The sequence below is a fragment of the Perognathus longimembris genome, chromosome 9, assembly GCF_023159225.1.
Source record: "Perognathus longimembris pacificus isolate PPM17 chromosome 9, ASM2315922v1, whole genome shotgun sequence".
NCBI lineage: Eukaryota > Metazoa > Chordata > Mammalia > Rodentia > Heteromyidae > Perognathus > Perognathus longimembris.
The window spans coordinates 40305538-40329325 of record NC_063169.1 but is presented as its reverse complement, the minus strand read 5'-3'; the positions used below and the strand labels follow the sequence as shown (position 1 = coordinate 40329325).

At 35.7% G+C, this 23788-nt stretch overlaps 1 protein-coding gene across 3 annotated transcripts in view; it reads left to right on the top strand.

Annotated features, from left to right (window-relative positions):
* The window catches only part of Cep85l (centrosomal protein 85 like), a 133464-nt gene extending 120793 nt beyond the window's left edge, over nt 1–12671 (top strand). For all 3 annotated transcript variants that reach the window (XM_048353984.1, XM_048353983.1, XM_048353982.1), the window contains 3 exons: nt 1519–1626; nt 3993–4224; nt 8254–12671. In XM_048353984.1, coding sequence (XP_048209941.1) covers nt 1519–1626; nt 3993–4224; nt 8254–8417 — 504 coding nt within the window. In that variant the 3' untranslated portion in view covers nt 8418–12671. The remainder of the gene's footprint in view (nt 1–1518; nt 1627–3992; nt 4225–8253) is intronic.
* The last annotated feature ends 11117 nt before the right edge of the window (nt 12672–23788 follow it).

Here is a 23788-nt window from a genome sequence, read left to right as displayed (position 1 = left end):
AAATAGCACTATCATGAAACATTTGTTTTATTTAGATGAGAAAGATTACTTGTTTCATCACTGATTTCAATTCAGTCTTCACATGGAAACACAGTAGTCACTAATTATTAGTCCATACTCAACATGGAATTGGTAAAAATATAAAATATAATAAGCTTTTGAGGAATTACATGTGTTGAGGAAACACATTCCTGGGGTTTAGATTTCATTGTTAAACTGTGAGTTTTAGTTTGTCTTCTACAGTCTGGTATTCAAAAAACCTTAGAATTTATGTTGAATTCTGATTACAATCAAATAATGTCTTCAGGTGAGAAAACTGTACCCAGCTAGGCAAATAAGCCTCCATGTATCATTCAGATGATTTAGATAGCCCATATTTTGTGCTGCCAGACAAATTTTTTATAGAGTATAAACAGGTTTCCATATGAAGAAATAAGTTAAAGTTTTTTTCTACTTGCAAAAATATATTTTTGGGGGTCTAGCAATTGAAATTTAAAAGGAGCATGTTTGAATATTGTTGCCAAGAAAACTGCTTGATATTTAGTATTTTTCTTTTTTCACTTTTTCTTTTTATTATTTTTAGATGGTTGTACAAAGGGGTTTCAGTTTAACACGTCATTATGGGTACCAAGCATCTTGACCAATGTCACCCCTTCCATCATTCTTCCCCCTCATCCATCCTATTGCAACCCCACTCATCCCCTCAAGTTACATTTAGTCTTAATTCATGCTGATGAATTATCCTCTCTTATCCCATCCAGCAGTAATGGGGGGGGGTGAAGAAAACTTAATAGTGGATTTTGTGCTCTTTAGATAGTCAGCATATTGAAGTATCTTCAGAGTTAAGAATGGAGAGAGATTCAGAGGAAAACAATATCCTCCTTCTTCTGCTTATACCTGTTTACTGGTACTATGCTCTAACCAAAGCAAAAAACATGATAGAAATGTGTGTTTCACAAGCAACTACAGAATCTACTGAAATCACTGAAATATTCTTAAAATGCCTCTTCTGCTTTGTTGCACACTGGACTTTCTTAAAATGATATGTATCTACATCTTAATTTTATAATGAAGTAAGCTCCTTCACTCATCTTTGACATCAGTTCAAGACTGAGAAACTAGCTATGTTTCTGATGATAGGAAATAGTTACCTTTGTATTCTACATCTTGTTACTATAAGAAAATTAAAAAATAAAGGTAAAGTTATGCTTCCAATGTATGAAAAATTGATAAAATAAGAATTTGTTTAAATGTATTAAATGGCACCTGTAGATTTGATGTGTTTCATACAGATTAAAAACTGTTGGTAAAGATGGTATTTCCCACTTTTATTTGGATCTATCTACTTTCTATATAAATAGATTTCTTTAAAGGCAATAGCTTCAACATTCACAGTACTGGGAAGGAAACAGATGCAAAGTCTTCAGACACCAGCATACCTGGTTACCTATGTTAGGCAGACATTTTCTTTTACATGCATTAACATGCTTGGTTTTACAATTTCTTTCTTTGTTCTAGTCTATGCAAGAGAAACTTTCTAAAGAGAAATTGACCACACAAAAGATGATGGAAGAACTAGAAAGAAAAGAAAGAAACCTACAGAGATTAACAAAAGCACTACTTGAAGTAAGTAGAAGAAAATCAGATGACCTTGGGAGAATGATTCACTGCCTATTTACAGTTTTAAGTCAATGTTTGGGTTGTATACATTAATTACATGGGGTTATTTATTAGAAAAATTTTAAATTGAAGATTTGACCTTAACATACCGGTTAATTAAATCTATTAAGTTTCTTAAGAAAATTACAATAGAAAAACAATCCTTTATTTTTCTTATGTCTTAGAATATAGAATACTGATTTTATTAAAATCAAATGCTGTCTAGACATTATGTCCCAAATTGATCAAATTAAGTACACATTGAATGTAACAAAGCAACCCTAAGGAAGGTGTAGCACTGGTACTTGACCATTGGAACTGATCACTTTAAAAAAATTGTCTTTCATCAGTTATGGGAACAGGGGTTTTCATTGTTACCTTACCACAAATGTTTTACAGTGTATCATAATTTCATACCCTTTATCACATTAACTTTTACCTCGTTTTTTGTTTTTTTAGCACTGTTTGTTTTGGAGAGGCATATTTTTGTAAAATGAAGGGGAAGGAAACAGCAGACCACACAGTAATTTAAACACAGCTGACTAACGTGGCACTGACTGAGAACTTCTTTGCATTAACTAAATTGTGTAATGAATATGTAGGAATGTAAAATCTTTTGGCTTTGATATTTCTTTGGAATTTTGACTTTTTATTTGTGTGTATTAATTGTACAAAGGAGTCTCACTGTGGTATTTCACACATGCCTTATTCTCTTCGAGCTCCCCTATTTTTCAGTGGCTTTCACTAGGTCCCTATGCCATCTTCATACTCAGACAAAATGTATTTCAGTATTATACATTTTTCATCATTCATTTTCTCTCTCCCCTAATCAGTCCCACAATTGCAGTTGTATGAGGCAGAAATGATAGATATATCATGATATTTTACATGTGTTGTAGGTAGATGAAATACAACACATATATAGAGTACATATACTTACATATTGTGATATATAGGTATATATAATGATATATACGTGTATGTGTGTGTTTCATATTTTCTTTACTCATCAGTTGTAGGGCATCTAGACTGATGCCTTCCATATTTTAGCTGTTGGGAATGGTGTTGCAATAAACATATGTGTTTAATGGTTTCAAATAGCATCCTAATTTTTGAGATAAATGCCCAGTAGTTGCATCACTATATCACATGGTAGTTATATTTTTAATTTTCTGGGAAATCTCCATATTGATTTCCATAGTGGTTGCGCTAATTTCTTTCTAACTTGGTCCATAGGTTCTACCCTCCTTCTCCATTCTTACTAGCATTATTTGTTGTTTTGCTCTTGATGATAACCATTGTAGCTAGGGTGACATGTAATGTCAATGTCATCTTGTTTTTACATTTCTCTTATGGCTAGGGAAATTGTACAGTTCTTTATGTATTTATTGACTATTGTACTTTATTCAAGAATCTTTTGTTCAACTCTTTTGTCCATTAATTGGGTTTTAAGTTTTGAACTCTTTATATTCTGATTACTAATCTCTGATGTCAGATGAATAGCTAGGAAAGATTTTTTCCCCTTTCTATAAGCTGTTTTCTTTTTGTTTCCTTTTGCTGTGCAAAAGCTTTTTTAGTGTGATACAATCCTGTTATTAATTCTTGTTCTTATTTGCTGAGGTATTGACGTCTTATTCAGGAAGTTGTCACCTATACCTATTATATCTGGCAGTGTTTTCCTGTAGTAGTCTGAAAGTTCCATGTCTTAGGTTCAGGCTTTTGATCCATTGGTTTTCATATGGGACAAAAGACACAGGTCTATTTTCAGTCTTGTGCATGTGGATACCCAGTTTTCCCAATGTGGTTTGTTGAGTAAGTTGTCTTCTCTTCAGTATATGCTTTGGGCAACTTTAAAAAAAACTAGATAGCTGTAATTGTGTGGGATTAATTTTGGTTTTCTATTCCACATCTGTCCTTGTGCCTGTACTGTGCAGGTTTTGTTACAGTGGCACTGCAATATAATTTGAAGTCAGGTTTTGTGATACCTCCAGCATTGCTCTTTTTGAGAATCTTCTGAAGCTCAAGGCTGTTTGGTTTCATGTTTTTCCCCCACAGGGTTACCTCAGATTCAGTTTAAGGTGAGATGCCAAAGGGGTTGGAGCATATCAGATGGCACAGAAGAATAATTTCTACTATATTTTTCTTTTTTCCTGTTGTATATTTGCAGTTGAGTTTGGTTAATGTTGCATTTTAATATGAAATTTGATTCAACTTTAGATAGACATTTAGACTTTAGATTTCTCCTATACCAATAGGAGAAATGTTAATGTCTATAGCTTTGTGATGAGCATCTTTCCTCTGTTCTGACAACTAATTTTCTTTATTCCTTGCAGAACCAAAGACAAACAGAAGAGACGAGCTCTTTACTGGACCAGAGCCAGGAACCAGACCAGTCTAGGCAGCAGACTATTCATTCTAAACGGCCATTATTTGATTTGACTGTGATTGATCAGCTGTTTAAAGAAATGTCCTATTGTTTGTTTGACTTGAAAGCACTGTGCAGTATTCTTAATCAGCGAGCTCAGGGCAAGGAGCCTAATCTTTCATTATTACTGGGAATCAGATGTAAGTGGCTTATGACTTGTCCTTATTTTATTGCTTAACAGTTTTGAAACCTGTCTTCATGAATCCATTTATTTTTGTTGTTTCCCTCTGACTTGGATTTATGAGCCTCTAATTCAATGCGATATTACTTCCTTGCTAGAACTGACCTCAATAGGCCTGTGGAAGTCAGAAAGCATATTTTTCAGAAGACAGAGTGCCAGGAGATGTGTCTTATGCTGAATCTGGAACTTGAGGCTTGTTATGGTAGTTAAGAGTAATTTTCTAATTGCTTTCCTCCAAGGAATGATGCTTTCTGTTGCTTTGATATGATAGCTGCATAGACTAATGACTTGGTCTTCTACTGGCAAAATATTTGTAAAGAGATGCTACTTTTTTATTCTGTGTACATTGTATAGAAGTAATCAGTGTTTTCACATGGTCCAGTTTTCTCTGCTTACAGGTATATTGGCCGTGTCATATATGCATGCTATTTTTGCCACTTCTCACTCTTTGCCTCAGTTCTATCTTCTTCCACACCTATAGTGAGAGAGAGCTGCTGTAATTCTATCCTAGTGTGTGCCTACCCTTCTGTGCTACATTTGCTGGAATGACTGAGGCCCCAGATTTGTAGAATATTGACATGTTAGTCTCTTTTTAATAGAGAAGAAAGCCACTGCAGTAAAAGAAGTGGAGTAAGACTATATAAGGTTTATGAACAAACATTTGGATATACAAAAATGCTGAATGTTTGAGAACTTTCACTCAATAAACACTTAAACAGGTGCCTTCAACGGTTGAGCTAGTGAGGTGCTGGTAATGCAGCCGTAAAGTGAACATAGCTCTCGCCCACACATTAGCTGAATTATTAGAACATTAAATTAAGTGCTACAATTGAGTTGTGGACAAAGGACAGTGGAAACATGAGAAAAGAAAAATAACCTAAATCTACATAGGAAGAGCTATGATGGCTTCATGGAAGTGCTGGTATTTGATATGGGTCTTAGAGAAAGAAAAGGAGAAAACTGCCAAGTGAAAATGGTTAGTTTAACTAGAAATGATCTCTCCAGAGCAGGAAGAAAACACAAAAAAGACTCTTTTTCTCTATCATTTTAGAGCTGATCACCCTGACAATTACTTCATTATCTACTACATTTCATTGTAGGATTTGTTATATATTATATATATTTATATATTTGTTTTATATGTATATATTTGTTTTATATATGTATATGAATATGTTTATATATGTATATGTATATATATATGTGTGTGTGTGTATATATATATATATATATATGGAGCTATCCTAATACAAGTAAAAGCAAGATTTAGAATCTTAACACACTCACCTCCCAATGTACACTCCTTCCACTCCTTTTTATTCAACCCTCTGTCCTTACCTTATGTTTAGCACTGTGAAATTTTGACCAGCCAGTGAATTTGTCAAAAGACAATGGATTCCTTTGTCTCTTTGTCTGATGACTGCTTCAGTTATCTGTTGACACTACATCTCACTCATGTTAAAATTCTGTGTTACCTTGGTTTCCATGACGCACTCTCTCTTCTACCCTTATGACTTCTCCACCTCAGTCTTCTGTGGTCTCTGCCATTTTTCATTTGGTCTCCAGAAATTGTTGAATTTTTCTGTATTTTTTTTGTTTCATTTCATTTTGTTTGAGACAAGCACATATCTTTTTGTTGTTGTTGTTGCCCTTGGGGCTTGAACTCTGGGCCTGGGTGTTTTCCCTGAGCTCTTCTTTTAACTCAAGGCTAGTGCTCTGCTACTTGAACTACAAAGCCACTTCTGGTTTTCTGATAGTTAATTGGAGATAAGAGTTTCATGGACTTTCCTGCCCTGGCTGGCTTTGAACTAAGATCCTCAGTTCTAAGCCTCCTGAGTAGCTAGGATTGCAGGCGTGAGCCACTGGTGCCCAGCCAAATATCTATCTTGCTATATAGCCCAGGTTGGGCTGAAACTTGCAGTCTACTGCCTCTACTTTCTGTGTACAAGGATTAAAGGCATGTATCACGACAATCTGCCATTGCTTTTTTTTTGTTTTGTTTTGTTTTTTTTTTGGTCAGTCCTGGGCCTTGGACTCAGGGCCCGAGCACCGTCCCTGGCTTCTTTCTTGCTCAAGGCTAGCACTCTGCCACTTAAGCCACAGCGCGGCTTCTGGCCGTTTTCTGTATATGTGGTGCTGGGGAATCGAACCTAGGGCCTCGTGTATCCGAGGCAGGTACTCTTGCCACTAGGCTATATCCCCAGCCCGCTTTTGTTTGTTTTATTCCCTACTTTCTTCAAGTAATCTTATCCATGTCCTATTGTTTTCTATTACCATGATTCCTGCCTTCACATCTCTATTGTGCTGTTCCCTTAATTCAGGTTTTCAGAGCCCTAAACTGAATTGGTCTCTCCTCACCCATCCTACCCTTCTTACCCCATCCATTTTTCACATTGTCAGAATGATCTTCCAAAAGTAAGTGTAGTGTCTTAATATGTAACATCATGCATATTAGACAGGAATAAAGATAACCTTATTTCTTGTAAATCCTCTCTTATAATTTGTGTTGTACGATCTGTATCTATATATTAATTGAAGTTTCTCAAAGTCTGTCAGGCTATTTTGTTTTCTTGTTTCAATGCTCACACAAAGAGCAAGTCCATACCACTTCTTCAGTAATACCTTCATGCTTTCTTTTTGTTGTGCCTAAGTTACTTGACTGCATGCCTTCAGAAAACTACCAGTGCTAATGAGAGAATTATGGAAAGATTTATTTCACAATCACTGATTATGTTTACTTCTGAAGAGGCACTGGAGTAAATAAATCAGAGCCAGCCCATTCAAGGCCTCACCTCCTGGTTATGCAGGCATTGGGCAATTATCCCAATGGTTTGGGATTGTAGATCTCAACACCTTTGCTATATATTTTTAATATAATTTTATTGTAAAGGTGATGTACAGAGGGGCTACAATTATATATGTTAGTAGGTTTATTTCTTATCAAACATGTTACCCCCTCCCTCATTTTTCTCTCACTTTCCCTCCCACCCACCCTCAAGTTGTATAGTTCATTTCCAACATATTGTTTGGTGAGTATCTCTGTAGTGTGGTTTACCTTTGTCCTTTGTTTCACCATTTTGTTGTTTCCCTTCCCTTCCCTAATTCAGATACATACAAACACACACAATATCCAGGGTACCAGAATCAAATATAAACCATAGGAATAAACCATAGGATAAACCATAGGAAAAAAAAAGAAATAACTTAATATAGTATGTTAAAACAACAACAAAGAAAAGACTGTTTCCATATCTTGGAGTACATTTTGCTTAACATCATATAATATGGTCATATGTACATAGCTATTGAGCTATTGTATTCCTCTGCTAGGACTATCCTAGATATATTTTAATTACTACAAATGAGGGGAAATCACGGAATCTGTGTTTCTTTGGGTCTGGCATACTTCACTTAATATGATTTTTTTCCCAGGTCTTTTCATTTCCTCACAAATGGGGCAATGCCATTCTTTTTGATAGAGGCATATAATTTCATTGTGCATATGTGCCACATTTTCTTGATCCACTCATCTACTGAGGGGCAGCTGGGTTGGTTTCATATCGTAGCTACCTTTGCTGTATATTTTGAAGACTAATATTTGCATGCCAAAGAAACCCAGTTTGTAATCATAAAAATTAAAAATACTTTCTTTTACTATGCAAAAGATCTTTAGATTTTACCAAGTGACAAGAACAACATGTTCTAGTTGAGCTTGAAAAGAGACATTAGAACATTTCAATTTTGGTGTATTGTCATCCATTAGACATGTTAAATTTGTGTGTTATCACTATAAAAATTTAATATATTTTAATTAGCAAAGTGAAAAGACAAACTAGGTAATATGTGTTTAATACCAAATGACTTTGTTTTAAACCTGAGCCTCACTGATGTTGTATTTTGTATTCTGTTCCCATTGGTAAGGTGGAAATTCTTAAAGTGTTTATTCAAACAAATATTGAGATATTCTCTCGGTATTTTATTTACACAGCAATGAACTGTTCAGCTGAAGAGACTGGAAATGACCACAGTCCAGAAACACTCAGTAAAAAACTGTCAGATGTGTGCCAGTTACGGAGGGACATTGATGAATTACGGACTACAATATCAGACCGCTACGCTCAGGACATGGGAGACAACTGCATAACCCAGTGATTGAGTGTTGGTCCCACAGCAATAATGACCCATTGTTAAATGCTGCTGTGTTATGGTTCTTCATATTTCATTTTAGGAGTTATAATGTAAAAATTCAAGTGACACAAATTGAACATAGGGTTTTTTTGTGGAATTTTGTTTTTTATTGGGGAAGAGGAAGATGTAAGGAGGTTTAGAAGAGACTTACCTAATCAGGCAAAACAATCAAGTTACCATTTGAATATTATAAAGTATACAAGTATACAAAATATTATAAAGTATACAAGAAAAACATCTGTATTCTCAAACTACTGATTGTAGGACCAATGTGAAGATTGCCCTTCAGATAAAGAGATAGGATTTCATTTATTCCTATAGTTTTGTGTGTTTGTATATGCATGTACATGTGGAGTTTGTGGGCATATGTATATGTGCATTATTCACAAAATAATAAGGATTTAAAGGGTAAAGGAGAGCTTTTGAAAAAGACACCTAGTTTATTCTTACAGTTTTTTCATAGAGTAGCTTGTATTATATTTTGAGATTTTTCAAGGGCTGGGTAAAGAAGAGTCCCATCAGCAGGCAAGTGTTCTAATAGAAGTACAGTAGGCAAATGGAGTCAGGTTGATTAGCACAGTTTAGTACAGTAGATAGGTTGGCTATTTTTCCAGAGTGACTATGCATTGCCTTAGAGGTGTGAAATTTTGACATGATGATTGTTTTCATTAATGTTGTAACTTATGTATTATAGGGAAATTTAACCGAATTTGCACTAATTTTAACATGCCTCTTACATGTTCTGTCTTCTAAGTCCTCAGATCATTATTGTAAAAGAAAGATTGACAACTCTGGAACAATAGCTTATTTATCCAAATCCCCATATTTCCATTAGAACAATATTGTAGCTGTTTGAAGTTGAATCTACTTTAAGAAAATGTCAACAAAAATTCTTTACATCTAAATTAAAACTGGCACAAAACAAATCTAAATCAAGATATTTTAATTCCCTGTATTAGCTATATATTACATTAAGAACAGGGGTTCTTCATATAAAATAATGAACTTGGCTAGATTCTTAATCTGGTGTACAGAGTATTGCTATAAAATGCAACTAATATTAAGTAGACTTGCTATCATTTAAACTTTCAAATAAGTATTGACTGTTTTAGTATTTTGGAAAGAATATTTTTCCAAGTATTCTTTATACACTCTTAAATATACTTACTTATGACAAAACACTAGAAAACACACACACACATTTCACTTAGGCAAGGCCGAATAAGTGTTGAGGGAATAGAGTGTGAATCAAGCAATATAATATTTTGATTGGGTACAGATCACTTACCTGTTTTCTTGGCAGGCTTATGTACCAGTGTTAAGATTGTTCCTAGAAAATGTTTTCCTGTTCTCAATAATCAAAACACAATCAGACAGGACCTTCAAGGAGACTTCACCCAGGAAGATACTTAGTTCAGAATTTTGACTTCTCTACTGATATCAATAAGTTGTTTTATAGTTTTTGAACACTTTCTTTTAATACATTTTGAAGTAGTCCATGTCCCCTTTACCTGGTACCTCAGTCCACTTGACTTTCTCTTTTCTTAGGGTGTAGCCTAAGAAGAGAAAATGCATTGTGATTATTCTGCAGTCCATGCACTCTGACCCAGGGAGGGACTTAGTCACTGCTAAGTAGTTGGCTTTCTAAAAATACAGTTTTTATGTTAGCACTTTAAAGACAATCAAGGATTCATAAATTTATACCAAAAATTAGATGAAAAGAAGTCTACTTTATGAAAATTGTCCTTTGAAAATGGCCCCACACAGTAGTAAAGCAAGCATAGATCAGCCACAGAACAGAAAGTAATATTTCTAACTTTATTTTGAATGATTTCTAAAATGCAGGCAGCTAGGATCATAGAACTAACAAACAAGCCGTTACTGATTTGGACTATTTAGTTCTTACTTAGATATCTCCCAGATTTTCAGTTTGTTTTTGTGATTTATGCTTGTCACTGGTTTTATTTTATAGGCACAGTTTGATTAAAACAATTTAGTTTTAATAAGTTTTCTAAAACAGGATTTAATTTACCTGTCTTGAGGCATAGTGTTTTAACTTAGGAAATTAACAAACTGCGAATACACTCCATTTTCAAAATTGAATCCTCCCATAAGAAGGAATTAAGATATAATAGTTTAAGTTTAATTGATAACAAGATACAATCTACAATCTCATGGAGTCTGAATAAAGGCATCTCAAGAGTTAGTACTAGCCTTGGAGGAAATTTGTAGTGGGGAGACAAATGAAACTTGTGCTAATTAGTATTTACTTTTTTAATTTTGTTTTTCAGGAAATTTTCCTTAAGATACCTTCTAGGGTTAAAAGTTACAATACTAGTATCACATTGGAAACAAGGTAGGCAAACAGCACAAGTTAGCATTTTGCCATTTTTTTGAACTACAGTGTAGTACAATGACATCTGCCTGGAATGAAATTTAACCTAAAATCTAAATCTGTATAAAATTTTTCTTAGATAATGAAACCTTTTAATTATGCTTTTGTGTATCAAATGTTTATTATCTCAGGAAATGTCATGTGGTATGAACATTATCTGTCTTTTCAAATTGAGCTAATTCTAACTCAGTCACATATAGCAGACAGTAAGTTATCAAAACGAAAGACCCTCATGACTTGTGCAGATAAAATTAGTTGACTCAAGGGCCTAATAGCTGTCTTTTCACGTGATGTCGGAACAGTTAAATAACTTTATTGAAACAGTAAGTTTTCAGTGGCTTCTACTTTTAAAGTTTGACTTGACTAAAGAAGAAATACCTGTTTGTTTTTTTTTTTTAGTATGGCTCTTATTTATATTTAACATAGGAGTCAATAGCTAATAACAGTATTACACCTGAATGAAATTTATTTTGGTTTTGACAGTTTTTAAAACTAAATTAGGCTTTTTAAAAATAAACAATGAAAGCATTGCTAATGTGAATGTTGTGCATTTCCAATTTACCAGTGAGTTTATAAATTAATCCTGTCATTTGTAAAGGAACTGCTTTATTGGGAGAATGTTTCTTAAATGCCAGCAACAGTAGTTGAGTACTTGGATTGCATTTTTACATAGCTTAGTGTAGCTTAGACGTACCTTTACTTTGGATGTTGACATTCTCTTATGTAGATTTCTATCCCTTATAGACTCATAATTCCTATGAAAAGCAGTTCTCATAACCATGCACACTCAGACTACATACTTTGAAACTGCTGATAGCTGTAGCTCCTAGACATAAAGCTAATTCATTTTATTTCCACTTTTGACAGTCTTTTTGAAGTGTTCACAAACCAAGACAAACTTATCTCCTCTATAGTATAAAGAATAAAATGTCCAACTTTTGCCCCCAAATGCTATTGGTGGTAATTGCTATATGGTTATATCATACATTTAATCATGTAGGGGGAAGATTTGGGGTTTTTTATGTAAAAGAAATACTGAATATAATAAAGTAGTTTCAGATCAGTAAGTCTTAAGCAACACAGTTGCAGATGTATGCAGAGAGAACCTTTTGTGCCTTTTGCCTGCAGTAAACATTTTTCTATATTACATGAGCTATAAGAATACTGATGATTATTGCACCTTGTTGTACTGTAAATAGACTTGATTAAGGATTTTCTCTAAGCAAGGATCAATTTTTCCTTAACAGGTAGATGACTTATAAAAGTGAAGGTAATTTTCAGATACATGTCTTTGGATTGCAGTCTTTTCTGTAATAGTGAGCAGGAAACTCCTTTAAAATGTATTCATTTGTGTGTACATATATCTATAAGTAGTTATTTAAATACCTACATGTAAAATTCAGCATTGTGCTGGTGTAGTGACAAGTACTAAGGTGCTCAAAGTCAACAAGCACAGCAAAGCGTGTCATCATCAGTCACCAGGACTGGTGGGTGTGTATACTAGGTTCAGTTTTTGAACCACTTGGAATACCTCATGTGTAAATACAGTGTTCATAATTTAAATGAAATACAGTTATTATATTAAAAAAGAATGTGAAGCCACTGGTTGGCTTATGCCTTCTAATTTGTCATTTTTGCCTCCTATTTTGTAAAAGGGTTGTTTTTTTTAAATAGGGTTTACAGCTAGAAATTTGAATGCCAAAGTTCTATTTATTTACTAAGAAAAAATTTTTCGATGTTAATGGCTAGTATTTTTCCACTGGACTATTGTTTGTTGATGTTGGAATTTGTATTTATGAAGAAATAAATTTTTTATAAAATTATTTTTGTCTTCTTAGTGTTTAATATTAATATAAGAATGTTTTTGAAATTGCCTACTCTATCCCAAGGTCTTAATGACAAGAATTTGCTGGCTTGACTTTCTGCAAATGTACAGAGAGTTTGTGACTAGAACATGGAGACTTCTGCCTTCTAAAATGTGTCTTATAATTTCTTTGGATTTGCTAAAATGCTTGTTCTCAGAGCTTTCCCTGGAAGGGTGTGGAGATTTTGTGATGTCAGGTAGCAAAAATAGTCAGATCTGTACCATGTCAACTAATATACGGTGTCCTCATAAAATTTTACTGCCTTATTTAAATAACAAGGTGTCTTTCTAGTTTTCCTGCAGAAAAAAAAAATCTGGCTTCAGTGTTCCAGATTACCAAAGACTTGGCTGTTGAGTCAAATCTTTCTGGTTTTTTCCTAAAAGATCAGAGGTTGAAGCTCACTGCTACATGTACATATGAGACCATTGGTATGGGATCTTGATATCTGAGCTTGCCACTCTAGACTCAGATGCCCTTCAAGTGGTAGCATAGCCTTATTCTCTCCAAGAAGCTGGCTAATACTTAGACTAATTGCATCTTTTTCTACTCCAGCTAACTTGCATTTGCCTTCTATTTCAGCTAACTTGCCATTGCTTGGCCAGAGTTTTTATTCCTCATTAAGAGTTTTAATGAGGAATATAGTTATCAGGAAAAGGATCCCATTAGAAATCTTTAAAAAGTTATATTGCAGACTACGTAGGTTGCAATCAAATACTTTAAAAACCAGAACAGACAAAAATCTTAGACTCTTTTTCCTTCTATCAGTTGTAGGGCTTGAACTCAGGGTCTGGGCACTGTCCCTAAGGTCTCTCTGCTCAAGGTTCATGCTCTGCCACTTGAAGCCACTACACTACTGATTTTCTGGTGGTTAATTGGCATTAAGAGTCTCATGGGCACTTTTCAGCCCAGGTGGCTTTGAACTGTGATCCTCATATTTCAGTCTCCTGAGTAGCTAGGATTACAGGTGTAAGCAAACAGCACCCAGCCATGTACATAGATTTGTATGCCTATACCTTCCTTCTTTCATTCACACCCCCTCTTACTGCTGTCTTACAGTCCAGACATTTCCAACTTTTTTGTCAGATGACCTTTTATTGAAATAGTCTCTCTTGTACTTCTTAACTAGCCAGACATTCTACCACACCACTGTTGATGTCATCTATGATGTCATGAGGGTGGTGGCTACCAACAGCCCACAGACAGGTCACTGCTCAAGATCTCCTTAATGGTTCCAGAATCTGCCAGCCCGTCTCATCAAAAGAGATGCTTCCACTGTGTTTAATGTTTTTCTGTTTCTTTCTGTATCTTGGTGGCTCCTTAGGGCTTTGATGATAAGGACAGAGGTAGAAGGTCCCGCCTGTCTGTCCTGTTCACTATATTCCTCAGGCCCTTCTGGTCACCCGTTGCCTTGGCAATGTCATCACCAACCTTCTTCCAAGACAGACCCGGGGGTGGCTGGTGATGGGGGTCAGGGTAGACGTGTTTCCAACTGGCCACTACTGCACCTCAGATGACTTTGTTTTGTTGGGGTAGAACTTGGGTGGTGTGGTGGAGATGGCTGGTTAAAAAGAACCTGGGTTTGGGATGACAGAAGAAAGCTTCACCTTTACCTCATCCAAGTTGAAAGACAAAAGCCATTTTCAACTTAAAAATTTTTTTTTGCCCGTCCTTGGCTTGAACTCAGGGCCTGGGCACTGTCCCTAAACTTCTTTTGCACAAGGTTAACACTCTACCTCTTGAGCTACAGTGCCACTTCCGGCTTTTTCTGTTTATGTGGTACCGAGACCTTGAACCCAGGGCTTTGTGCATGCTAGGCAAGCATTCTACCACTAAGCCATGTTCCCAGCCCCATTTTCAACTTCTTAATGTTCTTTTTGTTCAAAAAGGTTTCATCATGGTGTGTCACATCTACAACATGCTTTATTCAAGTAGATGACCAATGGATAGATATTTGTGTCTATGTGATTGCGTTTGCACATATTTTGATGTCTAGCATCCACCTATCAGAAAGAACAATGCAGACTTTGTTGAGCTTATTTCACTTAATATGTTTTTCAGGTCCATTCATTTCCCCCAAACACCAGACTTACATGGTTTTTTTTCTTCCTTAAAAATGAGATATGCATTGATAAAATGGACCTGCTCTGTTAAAAAAAAAAAATCCCAACAACTATGAGCTGTGAAAAGAACCTACCTAGTGTATATTACCAGATTAGGGTCTGGAAGAATTTACAAAATTTTTTGTGCCAAAAAGTCTTCAATACATTTGAATGATACAAATGCCCTATAATGTAAAGAAAAATAATGGCACAGAAAACTTTGTAAGGAATTTGTGCTAAGCAAAGTATTATTTTCAGTAGAAAACTATGCATCATTCTGAGTGTAGTCTTTCATGTTTTCTGATCTAAATCTCTTCTACTCTTTTAGGTTACCACATCATACAGAATAGTTTTTTCTAAGAATCATGTTCTCCTTCCTCATTTCTCTTTTCCTCTTTGTACCTACTCCATGACAACAACTGATCTTTTATCTAGTTCCATAATAATGCTTTTCAAGAATATTATATTGTTGGAATCTTGTATGTGGACAGAGTTTTAGTTAACTTGTGTAAAGTCTTAGGAGCATGATTGCTGGAGCATGTAGTAAAATTATCTCCTAACAATACACTGACAACCTATCTTTCAAAATGTTGTACCACTGTCTTGCATTCCTGCTTGTGATAGGTGTATTGCTGTGCATTCTCACAGACAATTGGTATTGTCAGTGTTTGGGTTTTAAACTATTCTAAGAGGTACATAGTGGGGGCTCACTGCTATTTTTTACAATTCCCTAATATGTGATGCTCAGCATCTTTTCATATGCAAACTTTCTCCTCCTGACTTATCTTTTCTGTTGTTTCCCCTATTTTTTATTCTCTTTGCTTCAGTTGTTTGTTTTTTTCAACTATTGGTGTTTTGGAGTTAGTTGTACATTTTTGAACAGAAGTCCTCTATCAGATATGTATTTTGCAAATATTTTCTCCCAGTCTATGGCTTATCTTTTCTTTATTTCTAGGGTCTTTTTCAGAATACATGTTTTTAATTTTCATTCAGTGTAAATTCTTTTAGGGATCATGTTTCTGGTGATGTATCTAAAAAAAAAAATCATTGTCCAATGAAAGGCTATGTAGCTTTCTTCCCTGCTTCTGCAAGTTTTGTAATTTTGAGCTTTACTATGTCCAGTGTTTCATTTTAAGTCCATTTTGGAAAGATTTAAAGCCTGTATCTGAATTCTTTTTTTCATATGTATATCTATTTGCTCCGGCATGATTTGTAGAAACAACCACCCTGTTCCTTCTCAATTAATTTGTCTTTTCTTTGTCAAAGTCGACTTATATTTGTGTGAGTTACAAACTTCTTTTAAAATAAAATTCTACCTAGGAAAAGTGACATGATGAAAGTTACTAATATTTTAACCCACAGGAGTTATTTTTAAATCTTTAAAAAATATTTTTTTTATTCTCTTATTTATTGTCAAAGTGATGTACAGAGAGGTTACAGTTTCATATGTTAGGCCTTGGGTACATTTCTTGTACTATTTGTTACTTCCTCCCTCATTTCCCCCTCCCCCTCCCTCTTTCCCTCTCCCCCCATGAGTTGTTCAGTTGGTTGACACCAAACAGTTTGGCAAGTATAGCTTTTGTAGTCGTTTGTCTTTTTATCCTTTGTCTCTCGATTTTGATATTCCCTTTCACTTTCCTAGTTCTAATACTGTATATACAGTTTCCACTGTACTCAGATAAGATAAAGTGATAGTGCGGGTACAACCACAGGAAGAGGATACAAGAGGATCATCAACAATAGAAGCTATGGTTTCACATGGCATGTTGAAAGTAATTACAACAGTGATATAACACCGCAAAGAATCAAGAGCCCCCTCAACAAGTGGGCTGAAGACTTAAAAAGAGACTTCTCTGATGAGGAAATGAGATTGGCCAAGAGACATATGAAAAAGTGCTCTACATCACTGGCCATAAAAGAAATGCAAATCAAAACAACATTGAGATTCCACCTTACCCCAGTAAGAATGTCCTTTATGAAGAAAACTAACAATAATAAATGTTGGAGGGGATGTGGCCAAAAGGGAACTCTACTTCATTGTTGGTGGGAATGTAAACTGGTTCAGCCACTCTGGAAAGCAGTATGGAGATTCCTCAGAAGGCTAAACATAGAGTTCCCCTATGACCCAGCAGCCCCACTTTTGGGCATCTACACAAAAGACCACAAACAAGAACATACTATTTTTAAATCTTATACTGACATTAAGGAATGAATTCAACAAGTACTGGCTGTTAACACATTAGTAATGAGTTGGCAGGACAATAACAAAACAACAAAATACATGTGACACATAGTATCTGATTCAGTCTCATTTTTTCCTGGTTATCTCCAGCCAGTTGTTGTTCTACAATGAATCTCTATCTTTTATATGAAGGATTAGATGAATGGTATGTCCCCTTCCCTATTCCTTCACTTATTCCATGACAGGTAAATTATGAAATGATTGCTCAAATAGAAGTATTGAATTGTCACCTTGCAGTTAATTGTTTTCAGAATGACACTGGCAGTCTAAATTTTGGTGTAATTTTCAAAGCAAGTGAAATGGATGTATTGTTTTTGTGGTCCTGTCCCAGCTTTTCCTTTGCTATGGAATGGAGCTGGTCTGGAAGATTTTCCAGCCAGGAGACATAAAAAATGTGGGAACTACAGAGAAACTGCATTTAATGACACTGAGCTGTCAATCTACCTCTGCAGGGATTAATACTTTTCATATAATACTGCCATGCTAGGAATACATAATGGGAATGTGTAAATTCAGTTAAATTTAATCTCATGGCTAGATCCAATTTTAAGTAAAAATGGAAGGCTTCTTTTCAACTTGAAAATAGTCACCTATTTTATTTCATAAATCTATGAAAAGGTAATTTTCAAAAGTATTTTTGTACCTCTTATGAATACAAAATGGGCATATGTCAAAATTTTTACTTAACTCATTAATTAAATGAGGAAAATGGAAATGCCACTACAACTGAATACAAAGCTAATCCAAAGAACAAATATATTTATAAATCAAACATACTGAAATAAATTTACAGGAAGTCGCAATACTGATTTTCTATCACCGAGACAAGGAAGTTAATTGAATCTCGCCTAGCACAATTGATGTATAACAGCAAGACAGTTGTCAATAGGCAATTAGATTGCGTTGTCACCAGTTACCTACACCATCTAAGAGTTAATAGCTGAATGGCGGAAAACAAGGAAATTCGAAGAATGTATGTAACACAATACATAGTTTTTTATGGATAATATTTGGCATTGCCTAAAACACATTTCCTTTTAAAATTTTCTCTACCTTTGCCCTTTAGATTACAGAGTATATCACTCCAAACATGGGGGCTCATGAGATCAGGAGACTTAGAAATTCTTTTACAACTCAGTCCTGATGAGATAGTAGGTAGATACTTCCTCACTGGCCTTCTGTAAATAACAACAAAGGACTGATGCTGTAAGATAGACTTGTGATAAACATGTTATGTTGAAATGTATTTCTTTTTGCTTTGTATGCACAAAGCCTACCTAGCACCAACACACACAAACACACATACACATACTATCTTCTTTTAGAAGCAGGCTTTTTTATTCTATTGAATGGGTAGATGGGTAATTGTGTAGCCTAGGAGCACATTAAAATTTTTTTCATTGCCAAGATGATGTACAGAGGGGTTACAGTTACATAAGGTATTAAGTACATTTCTTGTCAAACTTGTTTACTTCCTTCCTCATTTTTCTCCCACTTTCCTTCCTCCCCAATGCCCCCCCCAGTTGTACAGTTGGTTTACAACACATTTTCTTCTAAGTATTCCTGTTGTATTGGTTTGCCTTTTAACCTTTGTCTCGCCATTTTGGTGTTCCCCTTTATACGGAGGCCCCTCAGAGAACAACTTGAGATATTTCTTCTCAAAGTATACAATTTTTATGCTAGCTCCCAGAGCTACAAAAGCAGGAATATTGTCTAAGTCACAGAGAACAAACAATCCAGTTATACCCTTTCCTGTTTTATTTTCCTAAATAAAAAGCAATAACTATTTTCCTCCTTTAACTAACATGGATCAAACATTTTAAATTTTGGTCACTTCATTTCATAACAAAGAGTGATGATATTTATTTGTTGTCCTCAATAATGGCAATTTGTTTAAACTTACTGCTTTAACTTTAGAAAATTGTATATACTTCTATAGAATATTTGGAAAAGACCATGCATTTTCAAAATGAAAAGAGACAGATGGTACTCTCAATCTGACTTCTAAATTACTAACAGAAACAATGGGTGAAATTCTGTTTGGACCAACAACAAAATAATATCTGAAAAAGTTAAACATCTGAAGTTTGAAAGAAACTCTTCTGTACTCTGCATGGAACAAAACAAATCCAGTAATAGTTCACCTGGTGGCAAGACAGAATAGGCATGAGAATGTTCAGAAAGAACTAAGGCAATCACCAAGCTAAAGGGAAAAATCAGGATGCTTGCATATAATAATAATTGTGAAACTCCAGGTGGCAGAAATCTTTGATTATAGTTGGTATCTTATCAATTTCAAACTTCAAAAGATTTTTCCCTAGTAAGTATTCTGGAATTGGCAGAACTATGGCCTTCCACCTTTATCCATTTCTTCCTTCTGTGCAAAAGGAACCAGATAATCATAGCTAAATATCACTGAGCAAGAGAATAGGTATGTCTGCATTAGCAATTGAGGTGTGAATGATTCATATTTGAACCTCAAAACATATACAGCCAGCGTCTTGTGTCTAGGTAATGGAATATATTGCAAACGTAACTACTGATTGCAAGGTATACAAAATAGACCAATTGACAATTACAGTCAGACTACTGTTAATTTATAATTAAAAGACAAAAATAGCAGCATTGACAACAGCCAGTTTGAGATAACACTGATGATACACAATAGAAAGTATTTTCCTAAATCTGGTGTTCTATGTGTATCTTATCATCTATATTTTTCCCTGCTAAAATGTGTGGTCCAAGAGAAGGGAGTTTCTGTTTGTTCTATTTAGTTATTCTCCCATGACTATGCTAGTGCCCAGCATCGAGGAAATGATTTATAGTAGCTGCTGAATGAATAAACTCACTTTGTAGCGTTACTTAATGCTGCAAGAAAATCAGACCTTCTCTGTAAGAACTGCCATTGGCATTTAAAAATTAATGCGTAGAATTATATTTTACTTGACTTGCCAATTTACCTTGAAGTCATCAAAGGGTTTCTGCTTCCCATATCTGACTTTGAAAACCACAGATTGGAACTATGGAGCCTAAGAGTGTACATTTAAATCCTTGCTGTTCAGAGTACCCAGGATCCATTCACCTGTGTCAAGACTGCTAGTTAGGATGCAGCATCTCAGGCCCTGCTCAGAGCCACTGACCCCTAATCTGCATATGAACAAGGTCCCCAGCAGATGCCTGTGGAAGAATGGCTCCAGTTCCTGGCATAGGACCAGACACAAGTACAGACACCTGAAGAACCAGAGTAGTGGAGGAGTTTGTCTATCAGTCAAGAAATATTTACTGGGCACCTCTCAGCCTACTGGGTATCTTAATTATCTCCCCAACTGTACAAAGTTCTCACTATTTGTCACTGTGGTGCCTTTGGGTGGCATTTTTCTAGAGGACATCGTTTACATCCTTTATTCTGCCTGGAAGGAAGCTGCAATTGACAAAAACAGAGCCACAGTCCAGGTCTTCTGACTCTTGCTTTGTTTCTATCAAACCATTCTTTCTCCCTGTGTGAACCTCAAGAGAGATGGTGTTTGTCTGACCCCCATACACTTGAGATTGATGTGCAGAGGGAGGGACTTTGGTCTCCAGAAATTCCAAACTCAAATCTCTTGGAAGTGACTTTCTCACATGTCCTTTCTGTCATGGATAAGGTACAGGGTTGAAATGCAGATAAGAATTTGACAGGAAGAAATAGGTAGAAGGAAGGATATTCCAGACACCCAGAGTTCCCCGGAGATGAGGCAAGGGAGATCATGTGTAAAGACAACTAATGGGTTTGTTCGACAGGAGTCAAAGAAATTAGTCTAGATGATGGAGGTTGGGTACCTTTTTGGAGAATGTTAATACAACAAGAGATAGGAAATTGCTAACTTTGCAAACAGTCCTTAATCCCTCATTATTTTTTTCTAGGATGATCTCCTTTGATTCATAGTTTGTCAAGGAAGCTATTTTCTTTTCTTTGTTTCTTCTTGTCAGTCAAGTGGGTTGAACTCAGGGCCTGAGCGCTGTCCCTGAGCTTTTGTGCTCAAGGCTAGCCCTCTATGACTTTGAGCCATAGCACCATTTCTGGTTTTTCTGGTGCTTAATTGCAGATGAAAGTCTCATGGACTCTTCTGCCCAGGCTGGCTTTGAACTTTGATCTCAGATCTCAGCATCCTGAGAAGCTAGGATGACAGGTGTGAGCCACTGGTGCCCAGCTGGAAGCTATTTTCTTATATGTGTAGTTGGTTTTTCTCTCTCAATGACTCTTCCACATATCTTTTTATGTATTTATTTTGTTATTGTTGGTATTTTTGAGATAGGACCTTGCTATATTAGCCAGACTGAACACAAACATGTAAGCTCTAATACTGCTACCACCTCAGGACTCTGAGTACCTTAGATGAGAGGAATGCAGCACCATGCTTTAGGTCTGCCTGTCACTTTTTAACTCCATTTGGTCATAAATTTTTCTGCCATCAACTGAGAAACAGGTGCATCAACCGTGAATTTTTTTTGTCATTCATTAATCAGTTCTGTAGTTACATGAACTGACAACTGGAAAAGAAGTTTAGAAAGAAAGAAATATTTTAATTCTCCCACAATACAAGCAAGCTCCTGCAAAGCAGACACTATTGTCTTTTCTTCAGTAAACTACAGGTGATTATGATGACAGATTACTGCTGACATTTTACTCTTCTTCAATCAGTATCTGGGGTTCTTATAGACTCCACATTTTATCAGCAAATAGTTATTGTGTACCATATCAGACTCATCTTCCATACCACTTCCAGTTCTGTCTTGCTTACCCTTTTCTTTGTGAGTCTTACCACTTTTCTTTGGGCTCAGCTAGCTCACCCTGAACTGATGGCTACTTTTCTGGTGAACACAGGGTAAGACTCTGGGAACCCCTGTTCAGTCCTCAAGCATGCACAGTCAGAAATACAAGGGCATCCAGAAGGAGGTAGGGTTGGTGGGTGAGTTTTCCTCCTTTCTTTCCCCAGAGCTGCCATTTCTGTGCTTAGCACAGGATGTGCCCGTTTGATGGAGCTAATACTCATACTTACTCAAGTCCAGCATCAAGCATGGTTCTGCCTTTCAAGTCCTGTTCTCACTCTTGCTCACTTGGGATTTCATTCACTAGCAAAGTAATTGAACTTAAACCTTTTGCTCTGGTTTTACTTTTAGTTTGTCTTCACGTTAAGACAAACGTTATGTGTCAGGCACTGCTCTGGATTCTTGGAATACATTGAACAGACTGTTGAAGTATATTGCTAGTTTTTTTTAAAGTTGTAGCCTTTGTTTCGATGTAGATATTTAAAAATAACTTTTTCTCTAGTCTCTGTTTAAGGAAGAAAGGTATGGAGGCAATATTAAGATATAAGATTTAATAAATTATATGCTATATAATTAGGGACCACAGAGCTTTGCAATAAAGGACAAACAAAAAATACAATGAGCTCCACAAAATCATTGTAGTAATAATTGTACTTGTGTATGTTTGGTATTTTTCTTCATTGTGACAAAAGAGAAAGAAGCAGAAACCTGAGTTTAAAGGAAGAAAGATTTATTTTACTTCATACTTTGAGATATTTCATTCTATAGTTAGCTTACCTCCATTATTTCTTGGTCTATGGTAGAAGGGCATATAGTAGAACAGAACTGCTCACCTCAGCAGCCAGGAAGCAGAGACAGACAAACAGGAAGAGTCGAGAACAAGATATACTCTTCCAGGACCTACATCCCCCAAACAGACCACACCTTCTAATACCCATTCAACACAAACTTATCCATGGATTAATCCATTGATGAAATTAGTGCCTGAATGATCCATTCCCCCATCCTTGATTGGATTGTCTCTGTCAGAGGACCAAACCATAACACAGGAACCTTTTGGGCTCACATATAAAACATAACAGATGCCTATGCATTTTTCTCAGAATGTATTTTGCTTTTTACTTTTTTTCTTTTGTAGATATTTCTTCCTGAATTCCTATCTCAAACCTCAACTCTCTTTTCCTTAATTATCACTCTTTTCTAATGCTAAAGTTAAAAACTGGTAGGTGTTCCTTTAAGGTTGTAACCTCCTTCTTCAAAGAAATGAGGAGCACACCACGAACTCTGCACATTAGAGCATATTTTAAGAGGACAGAACATCCATTTCAAGTTAAATTTCAAAATTAAATGTCATCTTATCCTTTGAATGCTTGGTGGCTGAGATTTCACTATTGCCATGCTACCCTTAAAGCATGGGTGATTGCCAAAGAAACAACTATTTTCATTACTGAAGGCTTTGAAAAACATGTCAAAGGGTAGTTATCTTCATTTTATTCATCATTTTCAAAATTCTACAAAAAGAGTAGGGGCTGTTATTTTTGAATGAGCTTCTCGATCTATATTCCTATTTTGATCTTAGAATATTTTAAAAACATAGCATCCCAGCTGCGCCAACCCCAACTTTCTCTTCTTCCTACATAATCTTTGAGAAGCCCCTGCCTGAAGTGTGCCAGACACGTGCAGCTCTGCATCTGTATTTCATTTTCTTGGGTTTCTCGTCCATCTGGGGGCAACGGCCATTGTCCAGACACTTTGGAAGTGCTGCCAAACTTAACTGGGCTGCTCTTGTGATGTCTAGTGTCTGCACCATGAATTTCCAATCTAGTCCTATGCTCACAGAGGCAGGTGGAAGTCAGGAGGTAGAGGGTACCAGGCAGTCACACTCCTTGTATTTGTTCTCAGACAAACCTAGCATTATGATACTC